The 23,983-nt window shown below is 38.0% G+C and overlaps 1 protein-coding gene across 9 annotated transcripts in view; it reads left to right on the top strand.

The window, feature by feature from the left end:
- Positions 1–23,983, top strand: part of NUMB (NUMB endocytic adaptor protein) — a 154,033-nt gene that overhangs the window by 90,505 nt on the left and 39,545 nt on the right. For all 9 annotated transcript variants that reach the window (XM_065940263.1, XM_065940268.1, XM_065940267.1 and 6 more), the window contains one exon: positions 10,804–10,944. In XM_065940263.1, the coding sequence (XP_065796335.1) occupies positions 10,819–10,944 (126 nt within the window). In that variant the 5' untranslated portion in view covers positions 10,804–10,818. The remainder of the gene's footprint in view (positions 1–10,803; positions 10,945–23,983) is intronic.

Genomic DNA, 23,983 nt, shown 5'->3' with positions numbered 1-23,983 from the left:
ACTAGATGCTGAGTGAAAAATAACTTTCGTCTTCAAATAAATTGAAACCTTTTTCATCTTTTAATATGAAATTTTGATTATAACAATAGCATAATATTCTTACCTCTCTGAATTATTGACCTAGATTATAAATAAAAGCATGCTACTCTGAAAGGGATAGAAAATTTTTAAATTTTCCTTGCTGAAAGAAAGATAATCATGTGATCTCTCTTTTATAAAAAGAAAAACATGAAGCATACATGCATAGGAAAAAACAAAGGAAAAAACTCTGAAGTGTTGATGGAGGTTATTTCTGTTTGGTATTACAGGTCATTTGTATTTCTTTCTCCAGATTTTTCTGTTTTTCCTGTTCTTTACAAGTCACATCTATTATATGATAAAATTATTTTAAAATCAGCTTCTTTATCATACCCTGGTGTATAGGATTTTAGTTGAAAGAGGAGGAAAGTAAAATATTACAAGTAGAATATACAGGGTAAAGAAAGAGAAAGAAGTGAGAAAGCCATTGCATATTTGAAAGGCCTGATAGTCCTAAGATTATGCAGGGAAGTACTGGGAGATAAGCCTGGAAAATGTTGGGTTCAAATTGTAGAGGCTTCTGAATGCCAGACTCAGACGTCAAACTTTAGAATCTTCAACAGGTTTTGAAGATAGTCAAGGAAAAATTCTAGGAATTTAATCTGGCACAACTCTGTAGGAAGATTATAGGAAAGAGGGCTTGGAGTCCAAGGGTTGTTGCAGAGGTCATGGATGAAGTGATTTTTCTACTAGGGCAATTAGGAATAGAAGTGCTGAATGGCTGAATACCAGAGATAACTGATACCTGTTCCCATCCAGTAGCATCTATTGATGAACTTTGTACGGAAGAATTATGGAAAAGTGTCAGAGATGAACCTTAAGAGTATGCTGTTGGCATTTTAAAGCTTTGATGGGTGTAAAGGTGTTTTGTAGAAATACGAAAGTCAGGAAGAAGAGTTTGTTTGAAAGGAAGAAGATAAGTGGATCTGGAGATATTTGAATTGGAGTTGGATGTACAAAGAAGTCAGGACTAGATACGAGCTCTTTATAGGAGATAGAAAAAGAAGAAATGTATGTTTATAATTAGTTGAATTTTAACCCATTTAAAAAAAAACAAAAAAAACCCTGAGTTCAGTATGTAATCTTTTCGTGAATTCAAAGAAGGAAAAGTACAGTTCATCATGAACTGTAAACTTACTTATTGACAGGGACATTTTTAGTTTACTAATAAGGTGACTTAATGATTCATTTTCAAATGTTAGCTAAAGTGAAGTCGCTCAGTCGTGTCCAACTCTTTGTGACCCCATGGACTGTAGCCTACCAGGCTTCTCTGTCCATGGGATTTTCCAGGCAAGAATACTGGAGTGGGTTGCCATTCCCTTCTCCAGGGGATCTTCCTGACCCAGGGGTCGAACCCAGGTCTCCTGCTTTGCAGGCAGACACTTTACCGGCTGAGCCACCATCATTTTTTTTTTTAACCCTGCATTTATTAGAAAAACTCCATGTGGTCATGATATATTTTTTATATTGTTTGGTTTGATTTGCTAAATTTTTGTTTAGAATTTATGTATGTATGTTCATCAGAGATATTGGTCTGTCGATTTAAAAACCATAAATAGTGTCTTTGGTTTTGGTATCAGGTAATATTAGCCTGATAGAATGGTTTAGGAAATGTTCCCTCCTCTTCAGTTTTTTGGGAAGAGTTTGTAGAATTGGTATGATTTCTTCCTTAAATGTTAGGCAGAATTCACCAGTGAATCCATTTAACCCAGGAGTTGTGAAAAGATTTTAAACTATAAATTGAATTTCATTAATAGATATAGAACTATTGTGCTGTGCTGTGTTTAGTCGCTCAGTCGTGTCCTACTCTTTGCAGCCCCATGAACTGCAGCCCGCCAGGCTCCTTTGTACATGGGGATTCTCCAGGCAGGAATACTGGAGTGGGTTGCCATGCCTTCCTCCAGGGAATCTTCCCAACCCAGGGTTCAAACCCAGGTCTCCCGCATTGCAGGCAGATTCTTTACCAACTGAGCCACCAGGAAAGCCCAAGAATACTGAAGTGGGTAGCTTGTAAGATTATCTTCTCCAGAGGATCTTCCTGATCCAGGAATTGAACCAGAGTCTCCTGCATTGCAGGCAGATTCTTTACCAGCTGAGCTACCAGAGAAGCCCATAGGACTGTTAGGGTTATCTATTTCTTCTTGAATAAGCTGTGAAAGTTTGTACCTTGAAAGGAATTTTTCCATTCCATCTGAGTTGAATTTATTGGCATAAACTTGTTCATAATATTCCCTTATTATTTTTAATATCTACAGAATCTTATAGAGATAACACCTCTGTCATTCTTTTTATTTATTTTTGACTGTACTGAGTCTCCGTTGCTTTCTCTAGTTGCAGCGAGTGGGGGCTACTCTGTTGTTGTGGCGCATGGGCTTCTCATTGCAGTGCTGTTGCAGAGCATGGGCTCTAGAGTTCATGGGCTCGGTGGTTATGGCACCCAGTTTTAGTTGCCCCTCAGCATGTGGAATCTTCCAGGATCATGGATTGAACTTGAGTCCTCTGCATTAGCAGGAGGATTCTTAACCACTGGACTATCACAGAAATCCTCTCATTCTTGACGTTGGTAATTTGTATCATTTCCCCCCCCAAATAGTCCAGCTATAGGTTTATCAGTTTTTCTTCAATCTTCTCCAAGAGCTAGCTTTTGGTTTCCTTTTTTCTATATTTATATTTTCCTACTTTACTGCTTTCTGCTTTGATTCTTACTGTTTCCTTTTTTTCTGCTTGCTTTGCATTTCTTTGTCCTTTAGTTTCTATAGGTAGAAGCTAAGGTCATTGTTTTAAGTTAAGACCCTTCTTATATTCTAATATAGATGTTCAGTGCAGGGTCTCTCAATGGTGCACTATTGGCGTTCTAAGCTGGGCAATTCTTTCTTGTCAGGGGTTGGCCTGTGTGTTATAGGATGCTTAGCAGTATCTCTGGCCACTATCCGTGATGCCTGTAGCATCTCCCCTAGTGACAACCAAAAATGTCTTCTCCAGGTATTGCCAAATGCACAGGATTCCTCCCCACACCTGGCTGAGAACCACTGGTTTAGTGCTGTAAGTTTCTAAGTTCTGCTTTTGTGAAATCCCATAAATTTTGATACATTATGTTTTCATTCAGTTCAAAATACTTTCTGAATTCCTTTTTGATTTCTACTTTGACACATGGGCTATTTTGAAATGCATTATGTAGTTTCCAAGTATTTGGTAATTTAATTCCTTTGTGGTCAGAGATCATACTTTGCATGACTTGAAACCTTCTAAATTTGAGACTTGTTCTATGGCTCAGAATATGGTCTATATTGGTAAATGTTCCATATGCACTTGAGAAGAATGTGTACTCTGTTGTCATTGGGTAGAATGTTCTATAAATGTCAATCAGGTCTTGTTGATTGATACTATTGTTCAAGTCTTGCTGTACATCTCCTTGTTGATTTTCTTCCTACTTATTCTGTTAATTATTGTGATGGGAGTATATAGCCACTCCAACTTTCTTTTGATTTGTATTAATATAGTATATTGTTTTCTATCATTATACGTTTAACCTGTTTGTGTCTCTGTATTTTAAGTAGGTTTATTACAGGCAGCATACTGTTGGGTCTTGCTTTTTTATCCAGTCTAGTGAGCTAGTTACTCTCTTTGACTACTGGGGCAGCTAGTGTCACTGATAAAGGTGCTGTCTCCCCTAACAAGTCTATTCCAGATCTCACTGGGGGAACACTGTGGCAACGAAGTCAGCCTGCAGGACTGTGGTGGACAGGGTGGAGGGCTGGTGAATATGGTTATACCATCCTTCCTGTGCCTATCTAGGACCAGGCAGAGGCACATGAAGGCAGACCAACCCTCTGGGGACCCTGGAGGAAGCCAACAACTGTGCCTGAGAGAGATGGAACTTTTGGAATCTGACTTGCATTGTTACTGACCAATCAGAATGTTCACTAGCCTTCAGTTCAGTTTAGTTCAGTTATTCAGTCGTGTCCGACTCTTTGCAACCCCATGGACTGCAGCTTGCCAGGCCTCCCAGAGTTTACTCAAACTCATCTCCATTGAGTCGGTAATGCCATCCAACCATCTCATCCTCTGTCGTCCCCTTCTCCTCCTGCCTTCAGTATTTCCCAGCATCAGGGTCTTTTCCAATGAATCAGTTCTTCACATCAGGTGGCCAAAGTATTGGAGTTTCAGCTTCAGCATCAGTCCTTCCAATGAATATTCAGGACTGATTTCCTTGAGGATTGACTGGTTGGATCTCCTTGCAGTCCCAGGGACTCTCCTGAATCTTCTCCAACACCACAGCTCAAGAGCATCAATTCTTCGGCGCTCAGGTTTCTTAATAGTCCAGCCCTCACATCCATACAAGACTACTGGAAAAACCGTAGCTTTGACTAGGCGGACCTTTGTTGGCAGAGTAATGTCTCTGCATTTTAATATGCTGTCTTGGTTGGTCATAACTTTCCTTCCAAGGAGCAAGTGTCTTTTAATTTCATGGCAACATTCACCATCTGCAGTGATTTTGGAGCCCAAAGAAATAAAGTCTGTCACAGTTTCCATTGCTTGTCCATCTATTTTCCATGAAGTGATGGGACCAGATGCCTTGATCTTAGTTTTCTGAATGTTGAGCTTTAAGCCAACTTTTTCACTCTCCTCTTTCACTTTCATCAAGAGGCTCTTCAGTTCTTCTTCGCTTTCTGCCATAAGGGTGGTGTCATCTGCATATCTGGGGTTATTGATATTTCTCCCGGCAATCTTGATTCCAGCTTGTGCTTCCTCCAGCCCAGTGTTTCTCATGATGTACTCTGCATATAAGTTAAATAAGCAGGGTGACAATATACAGCCTTGACACACTCCATTTCCTCTTTGGAACCAGTCTGTTGTTCCATATCCGGTTCTAACTGTTGCTTCCTGACCTGCATACATATTTCTCAAGAGGCAGGTCAGGTGGTCTGGTATTCCCATCTCTTTAAGAATTTTCCACAGTTTGTTGTGATCCACACAAAGACTTTGGCATAGTCAAAAAGCAGAAATAGATGTTTTTCTGAAACTCTCTTGCTTTTTCAGTGATTCAGCGGATGTTGGTAATTTGATCTCGGGTTCCTTTGCCTTTTCTAAAACTAGCTTGAACATCTGGAAATTGTGAGTTCAGGTACTGTTGAAACCTGGCTTGGAGAATTTTGAGCATTACTATACTAGTGTGTTAGATGAGTGCAATTGTGCAGTAGTTTGAACATTCTTTGGCATTGCCTTTCTTTGGGATTGGAATGAAAACTGACCATTTCCAGTCCTGTGGCCACTGCTGAGTTTTCCAAATTTGCTGACATTGAGTGCAGCACTTTCACAGCATCATCTTTTAGGATTTGAAATAGCTTAAAAACTGGAATTCCATTACCTCCACTAGTTTTGTTCACAGTGATGCTTCCTAAGGCCCACTTGACTTCACATTCCAGGATGTCTGACTCTAGGTGAGTGATCACACCATCGTGATTATCTGGGTCATGAAGATCTTTTTTGTATAGTTCTGTGTATTCTTGCCACCTCTTAATATCTTCTGCTTCTGTTGGGTTTATACCATTTCTGTCCTTCATTGTGCCCATCTTTGCATGAAATGTTCCCTTGGTATCTCTAATTTTCTTGAAGAGATCTCTAGCCTTCCCCATTCTATTGTTTTCCCCTATTTCTTTGCACTGACCACTGGCCTTACTACTTTGTTAAACCAGTTGTTGGATTGTGGAAGGTCACGGAATGGATCCTAGGCAAGGGACTTAGCGCACTGAATGTTTACTATCTAGAATGTAAGCATCGCAAAAACTTATCACTGGTATAGCTATATCAAGTACATACTGGCCAATTACATGGTGTGTGTTTCTCTATTCATGTTTGAGTGTGCTGGGTTTAATTCTGTTTATTATATACTAATACCTATTATAAAAAATTAGGAAAATAAAGAGATCATCACAAGAAAAGTTTCACCTATCCTAACTGCTTATGATTGCCCTGGTCTTTCCCTGAATTTCAAGCTTATACACATCTCCACCTGGCATCCTGATAAACAGACCCCTCAAATTCAACAATTTGGTTCACTGAATTCTTCTATCCAGCTTACTGAGGCCTCAAACTTAGGAGTCATATTTTGATTTCATTCTCTTCCTCACCTTTTATAATCAATTCCTGCTCTTGACTTTCCCCACAAAGAGAATTCTGTTGATCAACCAAAACTGAGTCTATTAAACTTACTGCAGCAAGGGAGAATACCACTATGATAGAGTCCTGGTAACTAGGGGAAGTTAGGAAAGGTTATTTCTGGGGTTTTGAGATCTGGACTCAAGATGGTTTAAGGCAGGTCCTTGAAGGTGGGGAACTGGTTGGGATGGGCAAAGTTTGCAGCACAATATTTAAAATTAATGGACATAGCAAGAAGAGCAGTCTGTTACCATGTCAGGAGAACTGTTTGCCCTGATGCACAAATTGTTTGTCCAGATAAATTAGTTAAACTTTCCTGACAAAGTGTAGCTAATTCTTGGCTTACAGTCTTATCATCTTGGGCAGAATGCTTTCCTGAAGTACAGTTACATCATGTTGACTCAGTTAATTCATAGATTTCCTGAATATATGTTTTGTTGATGCTGTTGCCTCTGCCTGAAATAATTTTTTCCCTCCTATTTCCCACAGTATGTGACTGTTTTTTGTTCTTTAAAAACTTAACTCAGGCAGTGTCTCCTATAGGCAATGCTTCCTGAACCTAGACTGCTTTGAGGTGATACTGTGTATAGTGCTATTATTACATTCTCCATGTTGTGCAGAAATGAACCTTTTATAAAGGGAGAGAGCCATCTAAAGGCTGGTTGTCTTGTTAATTTCTGTATCCACTAGCATTCATAACAGGGCCCAGCACATGGTAAGTTTTCAGTTTTTACTCACCCAAACAAATTGGGTCAGAGGAGGAAGACCAGAGGAATAGGAGATAAGAGGTGATGATTTAACTTTAAATTAATGTGATTGAGGCAGTATCGGTGCACCCAAATACAGAAATTTAAGTAAGAGAGGAAGAGTTAAGAGTACATTTAGGAAATGCTCCTAATTGGGATAATAGTTTGTGTTGATTATTTCTTCAAGAGTGATAATGCAAAGAGAACACCAGTGGAGGATTAATATTTGAGGAGTATCTACAGTGGGTGGGAGAAAGTAGAAGAAGCCCTCAAAGGCATCAGTAGAAACAGAGATGAGGAGGATAAACCAGAGGATTTCCTGATTTGGGCAATTAAGTTGTACACAGTGACCTCTGAAAATCTGGTAGAATAGGGATATCATTTTTAAAAAATTTAGTTTGTAGGACAAAATAAGTTTGTTCTCAGGTTTTATACTTAGAAAAATATATTCTTCACTTGTATTTAACCAGGATTTCCACAGAGGGTGTGGTTTTCTTTATTTGGGAGTCAAGTTTAACTTTACTGAGGACCAGTAGGAAACATTACTTTGAATTAACATTTTCTATTTTTTCTTATCTTTTTTTTTTGGTAAGCAAAATCATTATACATAGATTACCTGAAAATAGAATGTTTGGTCTCCCTTGTATTAATGATTATCTTAATTGCTAGATTATTTTGTAGGCCAGTGGCAGCAAGCAAGATATTATGATTATGTATTTTCTTTTTACCAAGTTCATTTTAGAACAGTTACAGATATATCACTAATTTTCAAAAAATTTCCAGCTGTGAAACCTTTTCCTTAAACTTTAACATGGAGTCCCAACATGTAAATCAGAGAAAGAGAAGCTTGTCTGTTTGAAGCTGTGACAGGAACTGAAACCCCTCCTGAGAGTTGTGTCAGTCTTCTAACCTCCTCCTCTTTCCTTCCAAACACCTGTGGTACCAGGGACTCCTCTGTGGAAATTCTAGGGCCAGCTAAAGCATAATTCAAAAATCACCGATATGTAATTCTCTTTGTAGAAACGCTGATGTCAAGCCATTTTAATACTGAAAGTGACATGATATTTAGACCCCCCAAATAAGATGATACTTCCAGTCTGCTATCTTTATTGGTCAGTAGAATGTTACAACAACAAAGAGCAAATAAATTTGTACTGGTGCTATTTAGACAGACGTTGGATATCAGGGCTTCCCTGATAGCTCAGTTGGTAGAGAATCCACTTGCGATGCAGGAGACCCTGATTTGATTCCTGAGTTGGGAAGATGTGCTGGAGAAGGAATAGGCTACCCACTCCAGTATTCTTGGGTTTCCCTTGTGGCTCAGCTGGTAAAGAATCCGCTAGCAATGCGGGAGACCTGAGTTGGGAAGATCTCCTGGAGAAGGGAAGGGTTGCCCACTCCAGTGTTCTGGCCTGGAGAATTCCATGGACTATACAGTCTCGCAGAGTCAGACACGACTGAGCGACTTTCACTTCACTTCACTGGATGTCTTCCTTTCAGGGAAGTTGTCCAAGTAGTTCCTTTGTCAGTGGGAGGTTGGCCTACTATTAAATGCAGTCTCTTCCAACATCCATGATTCTCTGGTCTTACTGTCTACATTTATCCTACCTTGTAAATACCATCTAATAGGATGGAATCTATTGTATCTTTCATTTCTTCAACTTTGTAGTGTGTTGTATATATGACAGGCACTGTATTAGGATGCAAGGGCACTATTTAAACAAGTAAGTGTAAACAAATTAAGATACAACTTTCCATAAAGGAAATAGAAAATTGCTATAAGGTTTGAGGAGTACAGTTATAGAGGTAAGCAGAGGGTATTCATGGGACTCACGAAATGAAAAGACCCGGACCAGATAGGGGCTTTTCAGAAAAAAATGCTAGCTTCTATGAAGACTGAGCTAACTCTTTGAAAATGAGTAAACTTGAACCAGAAGCAAATAGAGAAAGGTCTTTCTAAGCAGAGGAAGGAACATGTACAGAAGCTCTGAAAGATAGCCAGCCTTGTTTGAAGAACTCTGAGTAGTTGAGTATGCCTGGGGCTTAGCATGTATTGAATGGAGCTGGTGGGTGAAGCCAGAAGAAAAAGACTGTTTGCACCATACTTGGGAATTTGGACTTTACCTTAAAAAGTGATGTGAAGCAGTTGAAGGAATTTAAGCAGGGTAATGGTCAGATTTGTGTTCTAGAATGCGCTCTGGCATTAGTCAGGAGAACAGATTGGAGTAGACCTCTCTTGGAAGCAGAGAAGACCATTAAGTTATTAAGCTTTTGCAATGATACTAGCAAAAATGAGGATAGTAGAACTTACATCGTGGGTGGGGAAATTAATTCAGGAATACTAAGAAAATAAAATCCATAGTTATTGGTCAGATAAAGAATAAAAGTAGAGGTGACTTTCAGGTGTTTGACTTGCCCAGCTGGGTAAGTGTATAGCCTTTTTTTGCTAAGAGAAAAAAATTAAAAAGAAAGGCACCATACAGACTTTTGCCTCAAGATTCTTAGAGTGCCACCTTGAGCAAGGATACGGATGCTTTTTATTTTCTTATATGTGTATTTGTATGTATTTTTGAAATGTGATATGAAAGTATATAACAGGATATATTATCAAGGAAGGTAAAGGAATTGTTTTTGGAAGTCTATTAAATTAAGGTAGACTCTCATTTAAAGTGGTTTAGGAATAAGTGATCTACTTAAAAGCAAAGGAATGGATTACCTTTTGTCTATCCAGTCCTTTGATTATTTAATATCCACCTTACCTACTCTATAAATCAACTTTGAATTGAGAAATAATAAATTCATTTTTAGAAAATCCAGAGATTTTTATCATTCATCTCTCAGAATTTTTACCTTTTAAGAAAATGTGTGGTAAGATTGGCCTGTCCGTGTGAATTAGCTAATTTGGTAATAGTTCTGCTGTGGCATTATGCACTTTAAAATACAAAATGATTTTCCTCTGAATGCAAACTTTGATTTTCAAGTCTTTCATCGGTGTTATGTGGGAATTAATGTTCCATCCCTTGTTATTTAACATTCCTGGCAGAGATGTTTCCTTTATATAGCTTTGTCACATCGTTTTCTCAAGTTAAGATCTCCTTTTAGGCTGGTTGAAGTGCTTAAATCCCTCATGGAAAGAATGAGCAATGTTCCTTAACAGAAAACTGAAGGTATTGGTTTCAGATTTTGAGATTTGCTCTATAAAGGGATACATTCATTATATTTATTCACTAACTCTTAAATGCTCCATTGTTTCTTACTAGGTAAGTCTTCCTTCTCTATAGTTTTTGTGATTTTTTCTGTACCTTTGAAAGCATTAGAGAAATGCCTCTTCCAGTAACAAAACAAAACACTGACTGTAGTTTAAACCAAAAAGATTTCCAAATTTCAGTGTTTCAGAATGATTTTTTCTTGATAAAGATCAAAGTTTTCAAAATATTTTCAGAAATTGTTAGCAGTGTATAATTTGGCCTACATGTACAAATTTCCTTATTCAGTAGTTAAAATGGATTTGAGAGGTAGATCAGTAGGAATAGTCATTGGTCTATTAAATTAAAGTGCTTGAAAGTTCTTAGAATAATATCTCTTCAGATCTTACAAGAGGTTATTGTTGTTTTACTAGAACTAGTATTATAATTGTCTTTGCAAAAAGTGAAATGATTTGTTTGAACTTAGGGTTACTCTAAAAGGAAGTATGTTAATTGCTCATTTCCCCCAAAACAAAACCTTTGATTTGGGATAATAGTTTTTTTTTATTAGTATTGTAATCTAAACTTTAAATATGTGAGAAGGTAGTAACTTCCTTTTCATATTTCTTTTACAGCTTGTAAAAATTAAAATGAATAAACTACGGCAAAGTTTCAGGAGAAAGAAAGATGTTTATGTTCCAGAGGCCAGTCGTCCACATCAGTGGCAGACAGATGAAGAAGGAGTTCGTACTGGAAAATGCAGCTTCCCAGTCAAGGTCAGACCTCATGTTTCTATAAATCTAGATGTGGAAAAGAACTGACAGTTTATTGTATGTGAAATTCCATTAATTAAGACAGTTAAAAGAATACACTTCAAAAGCCAATCTCTTTATATTCTTCTTCAATGACAGAATTAGTAAGAAGAAAAATAGATTATAATTAATGATTTTCTCCTTGTATTTATTTATTTTTAAATATATATGTTTTATTGACTTACATTGTTTCAGGTGCACAGCAAGGTGGTTCAGTTATACAAATACGCATATAGATCTCTAATAGATTCTAGTTTTGGTGATACAGAATTCTATTATTTTTCTGTTGACGAATCATGATACAGTAGTGTTAAGTGAGTAATAATTATATAATCACAACAGTAAAAGATTTGTTTATCAGTTTTCACAATCAGTTCAGTTAAGTCGCTGAGTCGTGTCCGACTCTTTGCGACCCCACGGACTGTAGCATGCCAGGCCTCCCTGTCTATCACCAACTCCCGGAGTTTACTCAAACTCATCTCCATTGAGTCGGTGATGCCATCCAACCACCGCATCCTCTGTCATCCCCTTCTCCTCCTGCCATCAATCTTCCCAGCATCAGGGTCTTTTCAAATGAGTCAGCTCTTCGCATAGGTGGTCAAAGTATTGGAGTTTCAACTTCAACATCAGTCCTTCCAATGAACACCCAGGACTGATCTCCTTTAGGACTGCTGGTTTGATCTCCTTGCTATCCAAGGGACTCTCAAGAGTCTTCTCCAACACCACACTTCAAAAGCATCAATTCTTCGGCGCTCAGCTTTCTTTATAATCCACCTCTCACATCCATACATGACTATTGGAAAAACCATAGCTTTGACTAGATGGACCTGTGTCAGCAAAGTAATGTCTCTGCTTTTTAATATGCTGTCTTGGTTAGTCATAACTTTCCTTCCAAAGAGTAAGCGTCTTTTAGTATATGTGCTGCCGAAGCGAGCACAGAGTAAGCTTCTTTTAATTTCATGGTTGCAGTCACCTGCAGTGATTTTGTGAGCCCAAAAAGATAAAGTCTCTCACTGTTCCCATTGTTTCCCCCATCTGTTTGCCATGAAGTGATGGGACCAGATGCCATGATCTTTGTATTTTTAATGTTGAGTTTTAAGCCAGCTGTTTCACCCTCCTTTTTCACATTCTTCAAGAGGCGCTTCTGCCATAATGGTGGTGTCATCAGCATATCTGAGATTATTGATATTTCTCCCAGCAATCTTGATTTCAGCTTGTACTTCATCCAGCCTGGCATTTCTCATGATGTACTCTGCATATAAGTTACATAAGCAGGGTGACAGTATACAGCCTTGACATACTCCTTTCCCAATTTGGAACCAGTCAGTTGATCTTTTGAACTGCATTCAAATGGGTATATCTTTCCTTTTCTCCTTTGCCTTTAGCTTCTCTTCTTTTCTCAGCTCTTTGTAAGGCCTTCTGAGACAACCATTTTGCCTTTTTGCATTTCTTTTTCTTGGGGATGGTCTTGATCACTGCCTCCTGTACAATGTCATGAACCTCAGTCCATAGTTCTTCAGTCATTCTGTCTATCAGATCTCATCCTTGAATTTATTTGTTACTTCTACTGTATAATCATAAGGGATTTGATTTAGGTCATACCTGAATGGTCTAATGGTTTTCCCTACTTTCCTCAATTTAAGTCTGAATTTTGCAAGAAGGAGTTCATGATCTGAGCCACAGTTAGCTCCCAGTCTTGTTTTTGTTGACTGTAAAAACAAGTCCTGTAATCAAGGAAATCCTATAATCAAATCCAGTTGCCCTCAAGACCAGTTTACCTGGGGATTCCCAGTCTCTTTGTCAGATCCCCAGGCTGTAAAGATCTGGAGAAGGGGGTGTCTTGTAGGTGCTTTTTGTTACTGCTACTTGAGACTGAAGAAGAATTATCTGTATTTAAGGTCATAGAAGAAATAAATGTACATGCTACACTGTTTCATGAGAAGAAGCAATTAATAGTTATATATGCTATGAGATGTGTGAGGAGGAAAGAATAGAAGGAACTACACCAAAATGTTAATACCTTGAAGAAGAAACTAGTTTAATTTGAAGTGTTAGCATTTTTCTCTATTTTTTTGTATATTCTTATGTGTGAATATTTTTATTGTGATTTTTTTTCTCCTCCTTTTTTACTGCCTTGGTACTATGCATGAAACATGGACTAAAGCCTCAGAAAGAAAAATAGTCAATATGATTGGAAAAGTGATTTTGAGAATCTCTGGGAACTTAATACATGACACTTAAAATACACAAATTTTCCACAGTCCATCAGTGATGAAACATTTTCTTAATCACTTACTTTGTCTATGCAACTCATTTGCTGAAACTTCTTTTATAGCAATAGTAAACTTAATGTTTAATTTTAAGTGCTTAGTATGATATTAAGATACAAAAAAAAAAATAAATACAACCCCACCTCTCTTACATAAAACCTGACACTCTACTGCCCTACACCCAGCCAAACAGTAGATTATGATTATATAAATCGAGTATTAAGTATTGGGTTTCTTAACCTCTTATAGAAAAACCCAAATGAACTTTTTGGCCAACCTGATATGTTGAAGTGGGTCCTCTTACACATTGCTGATTGCTTGGAGGATACTTTGCAACCTCTTAGGAGGGCAATTTGGAAAATATCAGTTAAAAATTTCAGTGCACTTTTCATTTGACTAGCAGTTTTACATTTGAGAATTACATCTATAGCTATGTACTGGCGTGAGTGATCATTCTAGCAATTTGTTTATAATAGTGAAAATCTGGAAACTCAGTTAAACATCATTCTGAGATTAGATAAAGAAATTATGACATCTGTTGAGGGGAATTCTTTGACACTTAAAAAAGAATAAGGTAGATCTACCTTCACATATTTATAAATTATTTTGAACTCCTGCTATGTGCCAGACAGATGTTAAGTGGTAAGCAAATAAGACATAGTTCTTACTCTGGGGCGTTTATAGTCTCCTTGTTGGGGAGAGAGTTTAATTTGATATCTTTGTTAATAATACATGATTACAGAGTGAGATAAGTGCTTTTTATTTACTTTTTATCTCTTTTCAAAAAGTTTTTTTTTAAATATAGCTGATACACAATGTTATGTTGGTTTCAAGTGTACATCTATGTGATTCAGCTATACATTCTTTGTTTACATTCTATTATAAGTTATTACAAGATGCTGAATATAGTTCCTTGTGCTATATATACAGTAGGTCCTTGTTGTTATCTGTTTTATATTTAGTGTGTATATGTTGATCCCAAACTCGTAACTTTTCCCCCCTTCCCCTTTCCCCTTTGGTAACGCTGTTATGGCAGAGTAATACTCCATTGTGTGTAAATACCACATCTTCTTTATCCATTCATCTATTGATGGAACTTGGGTTATTTCCATGTCTTGGCTATTGTAAATAGTGCTGCTATGAACATTAGGGTGCATGTATCTTTTTGAATTATAGTTTTCTCTTTATATATGCCTAGGAGTGGAATTGCAGGATCATGTGGTAGCTCTGATTCTAGTTTTTTAAGAAACCTCCATGCTATTCTCCATAGTGGCTGCACCAGTTTACATTCCCACTAACAGTGTAGGGTGGTTCCTTTTTCTTGTGCCCTTTCCAGCATTTATTATTTGTAGACTTTTTGACATGGCTGTTAACCAGATTTAGAAAAGGCAGAGGAACCCGAGATCAGATTGCCAACATCCATTGGATCATCGAAAAAGCAGGAGAGTTCCAGAAAAGCATCTATTTCTCCTTTATTGATTATGCCAAAGCCTTTGTGTGAATCACAACAAACTGTGGAAAATTCTTCAACAGATGACAATATCAGACCACCTTACCCGCCTCCTGAGAAATCTGTATGCAAGTCAAGAAGCAATAGTTAGAACTGGATGTGGAACAACAGACTGGTTCCATATCAGAAAAGGAGTATATGAAGGATGTATATTGTCACCCTGCTTATTTAACTTATATGCAGAATACATCATGCAAAATGCAGGGCTGGATGAAGCACAAGCTGGAATCAGGATTGCCAGAAGAAATATCAATAACCTCAGATAGGCAGATGACACCACTCTCATGGCAGAAAGCGAAGAACTAAAGAGCCTCTTGATGAAAGTGAAAGAGGAGAGTGGAAAAGTTGGCTTAAAACTCAATATTGAGAAAACAAAGATCATGGCATCCCATCACTTCATGGCAAATAGATGGGGAAACAGTGAGAGACTTTATTTTTGGGGGCTCCAAAATCACTGCAGATCGTGACTGCAGCCATGAAATTAGAAGGCACCTGCTCCTTGGAAGAAAAGCTATGACCAACCTAGACAGCATATTAAAAAGCATTACTTTGCCAACAAAGGTCCATCTAGTCAAAGCTATGGTTTTTTCCAGTAGTCATGTATGGATGTGAGAGTTGGACTATAAAGAAAGCTGAGCTCCAAAGAATTGATCTTTTTGAACTGTGGTTTTGGAAAAGACTCTTGAGAGTTCCTTAGACTGCAAGGAGATCCAACCAGTCTATCCTAAAGGAGATCAGTCCTGAATGATCATTGGGCAGACTGCTGCTGAAGCTGAAGCTCCAATACTTTGGCCACCTGATTCAAAGAACTGACTCATTGAAAAAGACCCTTGATGCTGGGAAAGATTGAAGGCAGGAGGAGAAGGGGATGATAGAGGATGAGATGGTTGGATGGCATCACCGACTCTATGGACATTAGTTTGAGTAAGCTCCAGGAGTTGGTGATGGACAGGGAAGCCTGGTGTGCTGCAGTCCATGGGGTTGGAAAGAGTCAGACACAACTGAGCAATTGAACTGAACTGAATTGAGTCTAACTGGTATAAGGTAATACTTCATTGTAGTTTTGATTTGCATTTCTCTAATAGCTAGCGATGTTGACCATCTTTTCTTGTGGCTGTTGGACATCTGTATGTCTTCCTTGGAGAAATGTCTGTTTAGGTCATTTGCTCATTTTTGATTGGGTTGTTTGATTTTTGATATTGAGCTGTACAAGCTACTTGTATATTTTGGAGATTAGTTCCTTGTCGGTCATACTGTTTGCAAATATTTTCTCCCATTCTGTAGGTTGTCTTTTTTTGTTGTTATCTGTGGTTTTCTTTTCTGTGCAGAAGTTTTTTTAGTTTAACTAGGTCACATTTGTTTGAGATAAGTGCTTTTTAAAAAGGGAATCTTGTTCTCTAATAGCACATAACAGAACAGCATGACCCAGACTATAGGATTAGGGAAGGCTTCCTTGAGAAAGTAAAGTTTGACCTGATATCTAAAGGTTTAGTAGGAATGAATTAGGTGCGAAGATAGGCAGAGCATTTCAGAATGATGGAAAGTATATGTACATAGGCATTGGTGGTGGGAGGAAAGAATGATATCAAGAAACTAAAGGAAAGCTATAGTGTTGGAAGTTTAGATGATCCTGGAAAAATGTAGGGCAAAGATTTGTAGGCCATGTTAAGGATTTGGGACTTCTAGAGTAATGGAATTTTAAAAAAATTAAAAGATGCTAGTTCCTTGAAAGAAAAGCTATGACAGACCTAGACAGTGTATTAAAAACCAGAGACATCACTTTGCCAACAAAAGGTCTGTATAGTCAAAGCTGTGGTTTTTCCGGTAGTCTGGAAACTGTGGTTTTTCCAGTAGTCTGGAGACTGTGGTTTTCCAGCAGTATATGGATATGAGAGTTGGACCATAAAGAAGGCTGAGTGCCAAAGAATTGATGCTTTTGAAATGTGGTGCTAAAGGAAATCAATCCTTTAGCATATAAAATTTATTGGAAGATATAAAAATTTAAGATATAAAATTTATTGGAAGGACTGATGCTGAAGCTGAAGCTCCAATACTTTGGCCACCTGATGCGAAGAGCCAACTCATTGGAAAAGACCCTGATGCTGGGAAAGATTGAAGGCAGGAGCGGAAGGGGACGGCAGAGAATGAGATGGTTGGATGTATCACCAATTCATGAATGTACATGAGTTTAAGCAAACTCTTGGAAATGATGAAGGACAAGGAAGCCTGGCGTTCTGCAGTCCATGGGGTCACAAAGAGTCAGATACAATTGAGCCATTGAACAACATAGTGTTTACAAAGAGTCTGGTGAAAGATTACTAATCCAGAGGGTAGATAATGGTAGGCTGGACTAGGGTGGTGACTGCTGAGATGAAAAGAAAAGTAAATTGAAAGATAATTGAGATAAAGTCAGCAGGAATTGGAGACAGATTGCATCTAGGAAATGAAAAGGGGTAGTATTAAAGAGGATACCTAGTATCTTGTCCCAAACTGATAGAGGTGGTAATCATTGATACAGGAAATACTGAAAGAATGTTCTGTGCGTGTGCTTATGCAGAATATTTTAGGCTATCATTAAGTGATAAAGGCAAGATACAGAACCGTTTATATGGAATGATTCTATTTATAGTTAAATAGAAAAAAATTAAAACTTCCCTGGTGGTTCAGTGGTTAAGAATCCACCTTCCAATGCAGGGGACGTGGGTTGGATTCCTGGTTGAATAATGAGGATCCCACGTGCCGTGAGGTAACTAAGCCCACTTGCCACAACTAGAGAACCCTTGTGCTGCAACTAAGACCCAGTGCAGCCAAAAATGATTAATTAATTAGTTTTAAGAAAAGAAAATATGTATATGCTGACATATATGTAAGAAATATCTGTAAGATGATGACACAGGTAATTCAGAACTCTGGTAGTAAAGAATCGGTGATTTGTTCACTTTTGAATATATGTCCTTTGGAATTAGTGGCATTTTTTTTATCATGAACATGTATATCGTATTTATAATTAGCATATATATATTTTAAACCTCATTCATAGGATTCTGAGAGGTTAAAATAATTACGGTAAAGTTAATTGAAGCACTTTTAATTGGCTACAAAATACATAGCTTTAAAGTATTTTATGTAAGGTAAATAAGGCTCAGTATCTTTCCATGTAGTTCTTATTTATCGTAAGAAATTGCTGGCTGGGATGTATTTTAGAGGTAAGCACAGAAGATATAAAATTTATATCTTAGAAGGACTTCCCGAGTGGCGCTAGTGGTAAATAACCCGCCTGCCAGGGCAGGAGACAATCCCTGGGTCGGGAAGACCCCCTGGAGGAGGAAGTGGCAACCCTCTCCAGTGTTCTTGCCTGGGAAATCCCATGGACAGAGGCGCCTGGCAGGTTACGGTCCTTAAGGTCACAGAGTCTTACGCGACTGAAGCAACTTAACATGCACACACAGTATCTTACTCAGGTAGGGCAGCTTGTTTAGAGTGTTCTTGTTTGGTCTTTTTCAAATGGCTTTTTGAAACCCTTTCAAGATACTCATCTTCTCCGCTGTGTGTGCCTCCCTTACCTGCCTTCCTTCCAACCCATCCCATCCTGCCCTATCCCACGCACTTACATGCAGGTGACCCAGGGTGGAATGGGAGAATCAAAACCTAAAATTTTTTCCCCTATAACCTAGAAATAGATGCATTTCTCAGTCAGATATAACTGGGCAAATGATATCTGGGCTTGCCTTAGAAACCGTGAATTCTAAACTAGGATTGGTATGGAAAGTTTCCCATGTAGGCAGCTAGTAGGGTGGTGGGCATGTTCACTGAGGGAGAACATATTTGGGGGTAAAGGTGAGTTCCTTTTGAGGTACATATGAGAGATGTACATGCAGATCCCCACTGACCAAAAGCACCATGAGCTTTGATTTTGAGGTTACAAATTTTAGTGAGTAGGTGAGTTTGCAAATATGGAATCCTGAAATAATATATATATATATAGCTATATATAAATCATCATTAGAATCATGTGTCAGTGAGATTGCCTAAGTGAGAAGAGAAGGGGGCCTGGGACAAATATAGGAAGGACAGGCAGTATAAATGAATATCTTCAAAGGAAAATAAGAATGAGAAGCCAGAGTGAGAGACGAGAAACCAGGATAATGTAGTCTCAGACACCAAGATTTTCAAGGAAGAAAAACGTGGTCAAATGCTATAAACAAATCAAGTACGAAATGAAACTTCATTAGATCAAATATTTGAAAGTGTTGGTGATTTAGAGTGGAGTCATGGGTATGGAATCTATGTTGAGTGGACAGATGCAAAATAAGGAGATAACAAATCTAGAGATTACTAATCCCAGAAGTTGTCAGACAAGGTTATGTGATGGGAGAAGGGTTCAAGGTGGGGAGTATTGCAAGAGGTAGAAGAGAACTTTTGATGGTAATGGCTGATTGTGATGATGGTTTCTCAGTTATATATATGATTAAAAGACTCAGCAGATTGTGTACTTTAAATGTTTGTATTTTGTTGTATGTCAGTTATACCTCAGTAAGGCAGTTAAATTTTGTTTTTTAAGGAAATTTGTCTTCAAAGGAGACTAGAAAGGCAGAGTAACAAAAGGAGTGTGAGGTTGAAAAACTGTGTGTGTGTATTTTGTTTTGATTTTTTAAAACAGATTTATTAGGTATAATTTGCATAAAGTGAAGTTTACTCATTTAAAGTGTGTAAATCACCAGTGGCTTGATTTTGTGTTGAATTTTGTTTTTAAAATGGTAGAGACGTGAGCATAAAGGTCTCTACAAAGAAGCATGGAGAAGAGTGGATTAGTTCTAGAGTAGAGGAAGGATGCTGCTTCTGGTTTAACAGTAGCAAAGGTGGGAAAGAGGGCAAGTGCACTTAAATTTATGGTGTTGGTGGCCTGAGATTGATGCGATTCTATTCTAAAGATATATTTTCTCAAATAAGAAGTGAAGGCATCTGTAGAAGAGGGAGAGAGAGATTATAGAATTAGATTTTGAAGACTAGCATAGCTACTCTAGAGAACAGGCATTACAGACTATGCAATTACTCGAAATAGAAATGCAGTTACTAGACATTAGTCAAATGAAGCTCCAGCTGGTTTGATCTTTGCCATGTGTTTTTAAATATACTAGTGCCTGTGAAAGTGTAATATTAGAGTAGTGATTAAAGTAGGTTTCAAAGCTTGTCTTACAATTCTATCTGCTAATAAAATAAAGATACTATTAATAAACAGAACCCAGCAACCAAATTAAAGAATAATTTATGTCCTCGCTCATTATTATCAAACAGTAAAGACTGGAACAAATGCATTTTGTATCATAATGGAAAGGCTCTTTACAGACAGATACATGGAGACTTTCCATTGGCTAAGATGGAATCAAGTCAAATCTATAGTTGAAAGTCAAGAAAACAATTATTTGGTATTTCCAGCCTGTACCAAGGAGGCAAGCTCTTCTTGCAGGGAAACCAGTTGAAAGGATGGCTGTCATGTAGGCAACTAACAATGTCAGCCACAGTCACTATATCGTATATGATCTTCACTATCCTCTCATTTTGTGTTATTTTTTCCTACTGCCACTGCTTTAATCAAGTCCTCATCTTTGTTTTCTTCCTCAGACCATTATAAGAGTTCTTGACCTTTTTTTTTTTTTACTTTTGATCTTGTTTCCCTTCCAAACTATTGTCTTAGTGCATAGTAGTGATCTTTCTAAATTGTAAATATAGTTATGTCACTTTCCTGCTTCCTGTGCTTCAGTGGCTCTGTAATAAAATTCTGGAGAGGCATCTAGCCTTTTGTGAAAGTGTACATTTTAAAGTCAAACTACCTGAATTTGTGTTTGATCTATGCCAGTTATTATTAACTGTGTGATCTCTCTTAAAAATTACTTACCCTGTGATGAATGGATAAAGAAGATGTGGTGTGTGTATACAGTGGAATATTAGCCATAAAAAAGAATGAAATAGGGACTTCCCTGGTTGGCCCAGTGGCTAAGACTCCACGTTCCCAGTGCAACAAGCCTAGGTTTGATCCCTTGTCAAGGAACTAGATCCCACGTGCCACAAATAAGAGTTCATGTGCTGCAAGTAAGACCTGGTGCAGCCAAATTAAAAAGAAAGAAAGAGAAGTTACCTATTGACACAATGGATAAGAATCCGCCTGCCATTGTAAGAGGCACAGGTTCAATCCCTGATCCAGGAAGATCCCAAATGCCTCAGAGCAGCTCAGCCTGTATGCCACAACTTCTGAAGCCTATGTGCTATAACATCTGAAGCCTGCGAGCATAGAGCCTGTGTTCCACAGCAAGAGAAGCCACTGTGATGAGAAGCCCTTGCCCCCGTTCACTGCGCCTGGAGAAGGCACATCCATAGCAATGAAGACCCAGCGCAGCCATAAATAAATAAAGAATGAAATAATGCCTTTGGCAGCAACATGGATGGACTTGGAAATTATCACACTAAGCCAGAAGTAAGCCAGAAAGAAAAAGACAAATAACATACTATATTGCTATTATATATGGAATCTTTAAAAAAACTTTTTTTTAATGAACTTATGTATCAGTGCAAACTAGAAGCTCAGATACAGGTAACAGATTTACAGTTACCAGGGGAAGTGGGTGCAGGGTAGACAAGGAGTTTGGGATTAACATATATACACTATTGTATATTAATATAAAAAAGATAACCAGGGAGGACCTGCTGTACAGCACAGAGCACTGTACTAAATATTTTGTAATAACCTATGAGGGAGAAGAATCTGAAAAAGAATATATGGGGAGACATAAGAGATGTGGGTTCGATCCCTGGGTCAGGAAGATCCCCTGAAGGAGGGCACTGCAATCCACTCCAATATTCTTGCCTGGAGAATCCCATGGACCAAGGAGCCTGGTAGGCTACAGTCCATGGGATCACAAAGAGTCGAACAGGACTGAAGCGACTTAGCACACGTGAAAATTAAATGAGTAGATACATTATATAAAAACACACCGCTAGCACATAGTGCTGCTGCTGCTGCTAAGTCGCTTCAGTCATGTCCGACTCTGTGCGGCCTCATAGACGGCAGCCCACCAGGCTCCCCCATCCCGGGGATTCTCCAGGCAAGAACACTGGAGTGGGTTGCCACTTCCTTCTCCAGTGCATGAAAGTGAGAAGTGAAAATGAAGTTGCTCAGTTGTGTCTGACTCTTCGAGACCCCATGGACTGCAGCTTACCAGGCTCCTCCATCCATGGGATTTTCCAGGCAAGAGTACTGGAGTGGTTTGCCATTGCCTTCTCCAAGCACATAGTGAGTACACACAATAAATACTTGCTGCTGCTCTTGTTGTTGTTGGTTAGATAACTACTGAATGTTGAAGTTTTTAATCTGCATTTCTTATTTCTTGGGTGTTTTCCTTAATTGATTTTTTAAAAAACACTGCAAGTTAAATATCTTCTCTTGAAAAGGAGTCAAGTTTTTGATAGATGTTTGGTGCCTGAGGACTTACACACTGGTCATACCAACCTCTCTTAGCTGTAAAAATTCTATATATCCCAGGAGATGAGCTATTTTCTCTTGCTTACAATTTTACTGCTTGAGTGTGACAGTCTTCTGCGTACTCAATGTTCCATTTCAAAGCTGCTTCACACTGTAAAATTTAATGTTCAATCATGTATGATACCAATGAAATAAATCAACTGAAGTGGCAGTTGGTTGAACAGATACATTATATTCACATATAAGCTTGCTAGGATGCTGGCAGTGGCTAGTACGTCATAATTTGCTCTTCTTTCTGAAACATTAGAAATTTGAAAAAAATGTGTCTTTGCATTGGAGCGATGAGATATTTCAGATAAGTTTTTAACATAAATTGTGACATGTTCTCCTACCTTCAAACTTATGTCAGCTATGCTTTTCTTTTTAACCTTATATAGCTCTTAACATTTGCATTCTGTCCTACACCATTGTCTGTCTTAAGTTTATTGTAAAAGTTTTCATTATTATGACTTATTATTGTTTAAGATGGCACTAAGTAATGTGTTACATTTCCTTCTCTGTGAGTCCAGTAACCCACTGATATAGTCAAAAGATACTCACTGAGTGCTTGCTGTGTTGCAGACATCTGGGCGCCGTGAACACAAGGGAACAAAACAGACAACATCTTTGCACGGTGTATACCTTCTAGTGTATATTAACAACGAACAAATAAATATATACACAGTACCTAATATATAAAAAGGGAATGAGGTGTTAAGAAAGTGCAATGGAGGGTGAGATTTAAAATAGGATCATCAGGGAAGCCCTCATGAAAAGTGATTTTTTTTTTTTTACCAAAGACCCAAAAAAAGAAAGCAAATTCTCAGGTGTCTAAGGAACCAGATTGTAGACAGCAGGGCAGCAAGTACAGAGGCTCTGGGGCAGGAGAAAACCTGGTATGCTGGAGACACAGCAAGGAGTCCAGTGTGTTGAGAGCAGATGGCACAAGTAGAAGTGAAATCATGTAAGTAGCAGGGTACCCTGATTATGCGTGTAGTTTAGTACTTTTCAGTACTGTCAGACCTATCACCTGTTAATTTGCTAGTTATATGGCCTTGTCTAAAGCACTTAACTTTTTTGACATCTAGTGTCTCATTTGGAAGGGGAAGTTTTTTTAATCTCTTTATTTTAAGCTTTAAATTTAAGTGATTAGATTTAACCCATATGCTTAGTTTTTGGTTTTTTTTTTTTTTTTTTTGCTGTGCTGAGTGACTTGTGGGGTCTTAGTTCTGTGACCGGGGATTGAACCCCGGCTCTCAGCAATGAAAGCACAGAGTCCTAGTCACTGGACCACTGGGGAGTTCCCATATATATTTAGCTTAGATCAATTGTTCAAATGTAATTGTGCTCCAAATTTATACATTAAAAATAGTCCATTTTAACTTAGCTACTTCTTTTTGATTAAAGCCCCTAAACAAGGTTTGATGTATGTTGTGTGCATCTGCATCCTGTATTTGCTATATAACATAGGCTATGTGCATGTGATAATGTGCCTTATAGCTTCTTATAAATTAATGACTGTCACTTTTTGTTAATGTTGAGAACTACTGACTATGTAGTCTCTTACATCAGAGCTCTGCAATTCTTCTCATGGATAACAATATGAAAGCAGAGGGATAATCTACTTTAAAAAATTTTTTTTCAAGAAAATGAAAAATGATGTAATTCATCCAAGAATGAAATTCTACATACTAGTTTTTCTAAGCT

Source organism: Muntiacus reevesi, chromosome 7 (genome assembly GCF_963930625.1).
Source record: "Muntiacus reevesi chromosome 7, mMunRee1.1, whole genome shotgun sequence".
Taxonomy (NCBI): domain Eukaryota; kingdom Metazoa; phylum Chordata; class Mammalia; order Artiodactyla; family Cervidae; genus Muntiacus; species Muntiacus reevesi.
Note: the sequence above shows the minus strand (reverse complement) of the source record. Positions and strands in the feature narration are given on the sequence as shown.